Source organism: Canis lupus, chromosome 25 (assembly GCF_011100685.1).
Source record: "Canis lupus familiaris isolate Mischka breed German Shepherd chromosome 25, alternate assembly UU_Cfam_GSD_1.0, whole genome shotgun sequence".
NCBI lineage: Eukaryota > Metazoa > Chordata > Mammalia > Carnivora > Canidae > Canis > Canis lupus.
In genome coordinates this window covers 44,303,739-44,312,254 of record NC_049246.1, presented here as the reverse complement: position 1 = coordinate 44,312,254, position 8,516 = coordinate 44,303,739, and the positions used below count along the sequence as shown (strand labels likewise).

Sequence of the window (8,516 nt, the reverse complement as noted above, 5' to 3'; positions counted from 1 at the left end):
GTCTGGTTCCAGCGCGGCTCCTGGGCCGGCGTAGACTCGCCCTTGGCCGCGCCTCCCTCCCCAGCCTCCGTTTCCCCCTCCCCCACCCGGCCTGGCCGTAGCGGGTCGCAGGCGAGCGGGGCAGTGCGAGGGGAGGCCGGCCTCCGCGGAGAGCCTCCTACGGACGCGCCGCCCGCGCCCCGCGCCCCGCGCCCCGCGCCCCTCCCGCGTCGCAGCGGCCTCCCGTGGCACCCGGGCGCGGGGCGGCAGGAGGCAGGTCGGGGGACGCCGCGGCGCGTGCGGGAGCTGGTGGCGCCCCGGGGCCTCCCGCTTGCCCCACTCTCGGGCGCCCACGGAGGCCGGGCCCCGGCCCCAGGCCTGCGCCCCTCCGCGTGCTGCCCGTGAGCCCCGTCGGGCCCGCGCCTCTCTGACCCGCGCCGCCCCCCCGCAGCCGCGGCCCGGAGCCATGCGGAGGCCCGCCCGGAGGCCGGCGGCGCGGCGGGCGCGTAGCTGAGATCGCCGAGGGCTGCGCGGCGGCGGCGGCCGCAGCATGGAGACCCCGTACTCGATGACCGCGCACTACGACGAGTTCCAGGAGGTCAAATACGTGAGCCGGTGCGGCGCGGGGGGCGCGCGCGGGGCCTCGCTGCCGCCCGGCTTCCCGCGGGGCGCGGGGCGCGGCGCCTCCGGGGCCCGGGCGGGGCTGCCGCGCTGGAACCGGCGCGAGGTGTGCCTGCTGTCGGGGCTGGTGTTCGCCGCCGGCCTCTGCGCCATCCTGGCCGCTATGCTGGCGCTCAAGTACCTGGGCCCGGGCCCGGCGGGCGGCGGCGGCTGCTCCGAGGGCTGCCCCGAGCGCAAGGCCTTCGCGCGCGCCGCCCGCTTCCTGGCCGCCAACCTGGACGCCAGCATAGACCCGTGCCAGGACTTCTACTCCTTCGCGTGCGGCGGCTGGCTGCGGCGCCACGCCATCCCCGACGACAAGCTCACCTACGGCACCATCGCGGCCATCGGGGAGCAGAACGAGGAGCGGCTGCGGCGCCTGCTGGCGCGGCCCGGGGGCGGGCCCGGCGGGGCGGCCCAGCGCAAGGTGCGCGCCTTCTTCCGCTCGTGCCTCGACATGCGCGAGATCGAGCGGCTCGGCCCGCGGCCCATGCTCGAAGTCATCGAGGACTGCGGGGGCTGGGACCTGGGCGGCGGCGGCGGCGGCGGCGGCGGCGAGCGCCCGGGGGCCGCGGCGCGCTGGGACCTCAACCGGCTGCTCTACAAGGCCCAGGGCGTGTACAGCGCCGCCGCGCTCTTCTCGCTCACCGTCAGCCTGGACGACAGGAACTCCTCGCGCTACGTCATCCGCGTGAGTGCGTCCCCTCCGCGGTGACCCCGGGGCCCGGACCGGGAGGGAGGGGCGCCTGCGGCCCGGCACGCGCACCCCCCGCGCTGGGCCACCGGGCATGGGGCGGGGAGGGGGGAGCACCGCCCCCCGTGCATCGGGGCGGGGAGGGGGAGCACGGCCCCCCGCACTGGGCCACCGTGCATCGGGGCGGGGAGGGGGGAGCACGGCCCCCAGTGCATCGGGGCGGGGAGGGGGAGCGTGCACCCCCGTGCATCGGGGTGGAGAGGGGGAGCGCGCACCCCGCGCTGGGCCACCGTGCATCGGGGCGGGCGGGGAGGGGGAGCGCGCACCGGCATCGCGCGGGAGGAGGCCGCAAGTAATTTCCCTCGAGTAATTGCGGTGTTTAGTGGAGCCGCGGGAGCCGCAATTTCCCCATCCGGCGGCCGCCGCGAGAGCACGGAACGCACGGAACGAGGGGTGTGCCAATGGGCTGGGGCGGGCCAGCGTGCCAGTGGCCCCAGCGCTCCGCGTGGCCCTCTCGAGTGCCCTTCATAGGTGGGGATGGTGAAGGCTTCCGGGAGGAAGGATGGGGGTTCGGGCTCCCCGCCGCCTCCCAGTGTTCCTGCCACCGTAGCCTGTGGGGGCTTCTAACAGCTTCTCTGGATGGAGGCAGGGGTAGTGTATTTGTGCTCCTGCGGCTTGTGACGGTGGACATCTGGCACATCCCCTGGTTGGCCATTTGGACAGAACTTCAGTCTGTTTGCAGGAACCTGGCATGGTGACCTCTGACCCCCTCCTTCTCCCCAGATTGACCAGGATGGGCTCACTCTGCCGGAGAGGACCCTGTACTTAGCTCAGGATGAGGAGAGTGAGAAGGTGTGGGGGCATGGGCTGGGATTGCAGAGAAGGCCTGGGGCTCCAGGAGAGAGGGACTAGGGCCTGCCACTGACCCCACCCGTGAAATGTCCCCTCTGGGTGCAGATCCTGGCAGCGTACCGGGTGTTCATGGAGCGCCTGCTCAGCCTCCTGGGAGCCGATGCCGTGGAGCAGAAGGCGCAGGAGATCCTGCAGCTGGAGCAGCGGCTGGCCAACGTGAGCAAGGGCACAGCCATGGGCTTGGGGGAGGGGAATAGGCGGGGGCGGGGGGGGGGTCAACTCTCATCTCCACCCCCAGATCACAGTGTCAGAGTACGACGACCTCCGGCGAGATGTCAGCTCCATGTACAACAAGGTGACGCTGGGGCAGTTGCAGAAGATCACCCCCCATGTGAGTGCAGACCACCATGATGGGGGGTACGGATCTTGGGGCTCCCGGCCTGTCCCTTTCTCAGGGCCAGGCGAGGCCTTCCATGGCCATGGATTCCTGTGTCCTCCTGTGTCTCTCTCGGACTCCCTCCTGTTCTCTGTGGTCCCTGCTACACCCAGTCCTACTGTCCTCTACCCACGACAGCTGCAGTGGAAGTGGCTGCTGGACCAGATCTTCCAGGAGGACTTCTCAGAGGATGAGGAGGTGGTGCTGTTGGCCACAGACTACATGCAGCAGGTGTCCCAGCTCATCCGCTCCACACCCCGCAGGTACAGCGGCCATTCACCCACCCCTGCACACCTGCACCTCGGGGCCCCTCCCCTGCACCCTCTACATGTTTGCTTGGTGAGCTTTGAATTCCCGTTTTCACTTCTGTCCTGTGGCCACACTGGGGAGGCATGTGAAGAGCACTGGAATAGGAGTCCAGATCCCTAGATTCAGACGAGGCTCTCACCTGCTCCCTGGGCCCCTGGGCAGGGTTTATGAGCTTCCTGAGGTGCGGTTTGCTCATCTGGGGATAGTGAGGCTGAGTGAGTCCAGACTTTAGAGGGGCCACCTAGGGAAGAGCTTCCCTGATCTCTGCCCACCTTGGGGAGGAGCAGAGCGCCTCTCAAGGCCAGGCGTGGGGCAGATAGTCACCTGGAGTGCGCATTGTCCTACCCTGTCTCAAGTCAGCACTGGCACTCTGCTAGGTGGCCAGAGGTGTGTCCTACGTGTGGGCCCAGCCTTTTTCCCTGCCCAGGGCTCAGGCCACTCCTGCTTCCGCCTCCATGTACACAAATGATCCTCACTCCTTTGTGGGTGCTAGGTCTAATCCCAGCCTGGAGGGTCTGGAGTAGGATGGGGTGGTGCCCTTGGGTGGCCCTTGCACACGAGCTTGTCTGGACACCCAGCTGTCTCACCTGGCCCTCAGGATCCTGCACAACTACCTGGTGTGGCGTGTAGTGGTGGTCCTGAGTGAGCACCTGTCACCGCCATTCCGAGAAGCACTGCACGAGCTGGCCCGTGAGATGGAGGGCAGTGACAAGCCACAGGAGCTGGCCCGTGTCTGCCTGGGCCAGGCCAACCGCCACTTTGGCATGGCACTTGGAGCTCTCTTTGTACATGAGCACTTCTCAGCTGCCAGCAAGGCCAAGGTCAGGCTGCCCTGGGCTTGGGTGTTGGGTGTGGGTGCTGGGCTGGGCAGAGTCCTCCCATGGCCTTGGTCTGAGAATGGGGAGTCCCACAGATCCCCTTGCAGACAGGGGCTCAGCCCTCTCTGAGTCTCCAGACTACTTCTCACCAGGGAACCTCCCCCAGGAAGCCTACCTGGTCTATCAGCCCCAGGAGGGCTTCCCCCTCAGGCTCCTGCCCCCCCTTCCCCGCCATGCTCAGTAGGTGTGCCTTAGGAATGTAGGTGATCATTGCTGGAGCAGTTTGCTTTCAGACTATGAGCTTCTGGTTGGGGGTACAGGGCCTGGATCACCACCTGGGAGGGCTCCCCTCAGTGCTCAGCACCCAGCCTTAGGACAAGGAAGTGATACTGAATTAGTGGTACCTCTCGTCAAGGGTCAACCTCGTCATTCCTGGCTCTTGACCCTGCAGGTACAGCAGCTTGTGGAAGACATCAAGTTCATCTTGGGCCGGCGCCTGGAGGAGCTGGACTGGATGGATGCCGAGACCAAGGCAGCTGCTCGGGCCAAGGTGAAGTGGACCCTGTCCCCGTTCGTAGGTTCCACAAACACTGAATGCCTGCTGTGTGCCAGGCTGGGGTAGCAGAAGAGGCAAAGGATGCCCCTTGTGGAGTTGTCATCACCTGGGCTGGTCCCCCCTGTCCTAGAGCCCACTTCTAGGCCTAGAGCTTTCTCCCTTGGGGCTGGGGGGCCGTCTCCCAAGGCCCTGGCCCACTCTTGCCATCCTCTCGCCCACAGCTCCAGTACATGATGGTGATGGTGGGCTACCCGGACTTCCTGCTCAAACCCGAGGCTGTGGACAAGGAGTACGAGGTGGGTCTCCCCCTGGCCCTGCCCTGCCTGACCGGCTGGGCTGCACTCCCTTGGTCAAGACCCCCAGGGAGGCCCAGCACCACCACAGAGAAGGAGTCATGGCCCTCGGCTGATGGCCTCTGGGCGGACATGGGGCCTGCACAGCCCTGGTCTGGCCATTTATATCCCTGGCTTGCCGTTGAGAGCTGCCCATCCCCTGTGCAGTTCGAGGTCCACGAGAAGACCTACTTCAAGAACATCTTGAACAGCATCCGCTTCAGCATCCAGCTCTCAGTCAAGAAAATCCGGCAGGAGGTGGACAAGTCCACGTGGGTGCCTGGCCCAGAGCTGGGGGAGTCAGGGAGGGTGGGCGGGCGGGGCAGAGAGGCTCCTTGCCGGGGCCAGGCGGCTGGTGGGGCAGACGGCCTCAAAGCCGGCGGTGCAGGTGTTGGGGGGTGATTGGGGGACTCCGAGGTGGTGGGGGTGGGACAGGACATGGCTACAGTCTGAGCTCCTTCAAGGAGCACACGTGGGAGGTGGGGGTGGTGGGGGAGCGAGTGCGGGCCCCTAGCTGACCCCCACCTCCCTGCACAGGTGGCTGCTCCCACCGCAGGCCCTCAATGCCTACTACCTACCCAACAAGAACCAGATGGGTAAGGGGGCATGTTCCGCATGGGGTGGGTCGGGGGGGCCCTTCAGGCAGGGTTCCTCTGACCCTGCCCTCTGCGCAGTGTTCCCCGCAGGCATTCTGCAGCCCACGCTCTACGACCCGGACTTCCCGCAGTGAGTGCCCCGCCTGGCCAGAGCCCGGCCATCGTCTGGGGCTGCATGAACGCTGCTCAGGGTGTCCTGCCCCGGGCTGGGCCCAGCAGTCACCACGGCCACCACCCTGGGTCCCCATAGCCTTAGGTCAGCCTTGGTTATTTAGAAAACTGTGTAGCTTTTCATCTTTCCTCTCTTCTTCTTCCTCTTCTCTTCTCTCTCTTCTCTTCTTTCTCTTCTCTTCTCTTCTCTTCTCTTCTCTTCTCTTCTCTTCTCTTCTCTTCTCTTCTCTTCTCTCTCTCTTCTCCCCTCCCCTCCCCTCCCCTCCCCTCCCCTCCCCTCCCCTCCTCTTCTTTCTCTTCGTCCTGAGTTCCTCCTTTCCCGGTTTGAGGCTTCATCAGGTGTTTCAAAGGTGGAGTGACCCTAGTGATGAGGAAACAGGCCAGGTCCCAAGTGGGCTGCCTCAGTTTCCTTCCTGTCTTCCTCCAACTCGGTCTCTTCCCCTATCCCAGCTCTGTTAGGGATCGTTTCCTAAAAAGTAGTTGCAAAGGCATCACTGCCCCTTTTACGTATTGCATGAGGAACCTGAGGCATAACTGCCCCAGGACTGGGAGGACACCGGTATGGCCTCCCCGGGCCACTGTGGTTGGCCTGCCTGGGACCTCCCGGGGCCTGGGCAGCAGCATGCAGCAACCAGGAGGTGGGCGAGGCTGGGCCTGACGCTGCTGCCCTGGGCCCAGGTCTCTGAACTACGGGGGCATTGGCACCATCATCGGACACGAGCTGACCCATGGCTATGATGACTGGGGTGAGGCCCGCGGTGGCAGAGGGGGTGTTGTGGGAGGGGAAGGACAGGCAGCGGGGGAGGCAGGGTGGTGACGGGCTGATGAGACCCTGCAGCCCTTCTGTCCCCACTGGCCAATGGGTAGATGGGGGAGGGGTTTTGGGGATGAGGGTCAGCCTTAGCCACCCCCCCCCGCTGCCCACAGGGGGCCAGTACGACCGCTCCGGCAATCTGTTGCACTGGTGGACGGAGGCTTCCTACAGCCGCTTCCTGCGCAAGGCGGAGTGCATCGTCCACCTGTACGACAATTTCACTGTCTACAACCAGCGGGTGAGACCTCTTTGCTCCCCTCCAGGCCCAGCTGGGCACCAACTAGGGGCATGCACACTCGTGTGCACACACGTGTGCCTGGGTCCCTGTACGCATGCCCGAGTTTTTTTTTTTTTTTTTAAAGATTTTATTTATTGATGAGAAACACAGAGAAAGAGAGGCAGAGACGCAGGTAGAGGGAGGAGCATGCAGGAATCCTGATGTGGGACTCGATCCCGGGACTCCGGGGTCACGCCCTGGGCCGAAGGCAGGCTCTAAACCACTAAGCCACCCGGGGATCCCCGTATGCCAGCGTCTTGCACACACTCACTGGGGCGCATGAACAAGTTCTCACAGACTCCTGGGACATGGGGCACAAAGCGTTCAGAGCCATGTAAACCCTCTGGGAAAAGGAAAGAGGGTGGGCAGGGCCCAGGGCGGCAAGGCCAGTGGACTGCAGACAGCCCGGGCCTCTTCCGCTCTCGGCAGGTGAACGGAAAGCACACCCTTGGTGAGAACATCGCGGACATGGGTGGCCTCAAGCTGGCCTATTATGTGAGCTGCCCCTGCCTGGCCCTTCATTCCGTGGGGGGAGGGTGGGGATGATAAGGACCAACTAGGGACATAGGCACCCCTGCCTTCCCAGCCCTCGGAGATCTGGCCCGGGAGGGGCGGGGCCTGTGATTGGCAGGGGGGCCACGGAAAAAGGAGGGATTCCCAGGCTGCCTTTCTGGGAGAGCAAGGAGGGCTACCTGGAGGGGGTGAGGGCTGCCTGCCGTTAGCCCTCCTGGGAAGGAGCACAGCTCAGGGAAGTTGGGAGGCAGGATGCCCAGGGCTCAGGGGCCGGTGAGGGGCTGACTGGGTGGAGGCTGAGTCAGGTCACCACCCTGGGGCACCGCAGCTCCACACTGTCACCCCCAGGCCTATCAGAAGTGGGTGCGGGAGCACGGCCCAGAGCACCCGCTGCACCGGCTCAAGTACACGCACAACCAGCTCTTCTTCATTGCCTTTGCCCAGGTGGGCCAGGTGGGGGTGGGTGGGAGGTGGTGGGGATGGGGACAGCTGTCAGCCTGTCCTCGTGGGTGCCAGCCCTGGGAGGCGGTGGTCCCGTGGGTTCTGCTCAGGCAGCAGGGCCCAGTGTGCTGCCGGGAAGGGTTTGCAGGGCTTGCTCAACGGACTCCTTGGCTGCTTCTTTCCCTCTCCTTCCTTCCCCCACCACGGGGCCCAGAACTGGTGCATCAAGCGGCGGTCACAGTCCATCTACCTGCAGGTGCTGACCGACAAGCATGCACCTGAGCACTACAGGTACGCCTGCCTGCCCGCCTGCGCCCCATCCCCTCCTTGTGTCTGGGGTGGGATCAGGCTGGAAGGGGAAGGGGCAGCTGGGACCCCCTCCAGGTGGGTCTCTCCTCCTGCCCCAGGGTGCTGGGCAGCGTGTCCCAGTTCGAGGAGTTTGGCCGGGCCTTCCATTGCCCCAAGGACTCGCCCATGAACCCTGCCCACAAGTGCTCTGTGTGGTGAGCCTGGCCATCCGCCCGCACACCCTCGCTGCCTGCCCTGCACGAATTGCCTCCCTGCCAGCTGCCGGGGCAGGCATGAACCCGGCACTGGTCCTCGCTGGGCGCCACCCGCCTTCTGAGCCCCTCTGGGACCTGGCCTTCCTGCTGTCCCTCACCTCAGGAGGGGCCCAGAGCAGGCCTGAGGCTGGGCTCCAGGAGGGTGCGGGGGAGAGATGCGGGGGTCCCCAATACTGGCTCTAAGGAGCCAGACCCCCGCCCCCGGCCAGGCCTGGATTGTACAGGCCCCACCTTCACTGTGTTCTTGCTGCTAAGTCTGGTCAATAAACTGCTGTACTGTTGTCATGGTTTCTTCAGGGGCCTCCGGAGCGGGTGGGGCTGGAGGGGCCCCCTTGGTGGGGAGGCTCAGGCCCTTAGCACAACGGGGACCCTAGACAAGACCCCTTCCCGTCCCACCTCCCTGGGTCTTCTGTCTTTTCCATCAATCAGCTGTTCCTCCCTTCCCTGCAGTCCTGCCTCGGCTCCCATGCGATTCTGGGGGTGCCCCTAGACAAGGCTGGGGGGT

General features: G+C 65.6%; 1 protein-coding gene across 2 annotated transcripts; it reads left to right on the top strand.

The window, feature by feature from the left end:
* Nucleotides 1-514: 514 nt before the first annotated feature.
* ECEL1 (endothelin converting enzyme like 1) lies at nt 515-8,292 on the top strand. Of its 2 annotated transcripts, none has more exons than XM_038573085.1 (17): nt 515-1,330; nt 2,117-2,185; nt 2,291-2,401; nt 2,484-2,576; nt 2,760-2,884; nt 3,529-3,751; nt 4,200-4,298; nt 4,526-4,600; nt 4,805-4,908; nt 5,174-5,232; nt 5,311-5,362; nt 6,082-6,149; nt 6,331-6,455; nt 6,924-6,989; nt 7,356-7,451; nt 7,663-7,739; nt 7,856-8,292. In XM_038573085.1, the coding sequence occupies exons 1-17, from the start codon at nt 530-532 to the stop codon at nt 7,953-7,955; spliced, it is 2,343 nt and encodes a 780-aa protein (XP_038429013.1). In that variant the 5' UTR covers nt 515-529; the 3' UTR covers nt 7,956-8,292. The 2 variants fall into 2 exon arrangements, with proteins under 2 accessions (XP_038429013.1, XP_038429014.1); XM_038573086.1 differs by having other exon boundaries at nt 530-1,330; nt 7,336-7,451.
* The last annotated feature ends 224 nt before the right edge of the window (nt 8,293-8,516 follow it).

Bases quoted from the DNA above. Each gene is read 5' to 3' on its own strand.
- ECEL1 (XM_038573085.1), top strand. From the start codon at position 530: ATGGAGACCCCGTACTCGATGACCGCGCACTACGACGAGTTCCAGGAG. The intron at 4,299-4,525 runs GTGAAGTGGACC...TCTCGCCCACAG, and splicing joins AGGCAGCTGCTCGGGCCAAG to CTCCAGTACATGATGGTGAT. The intron at 5,363-6,081 runs GTGAGTGCCCCG...CCCTGGGCCCAG, and splicing joins TACGACCCGGACTTCCCGCA to GTCTCTGAACTACGGGGGCA.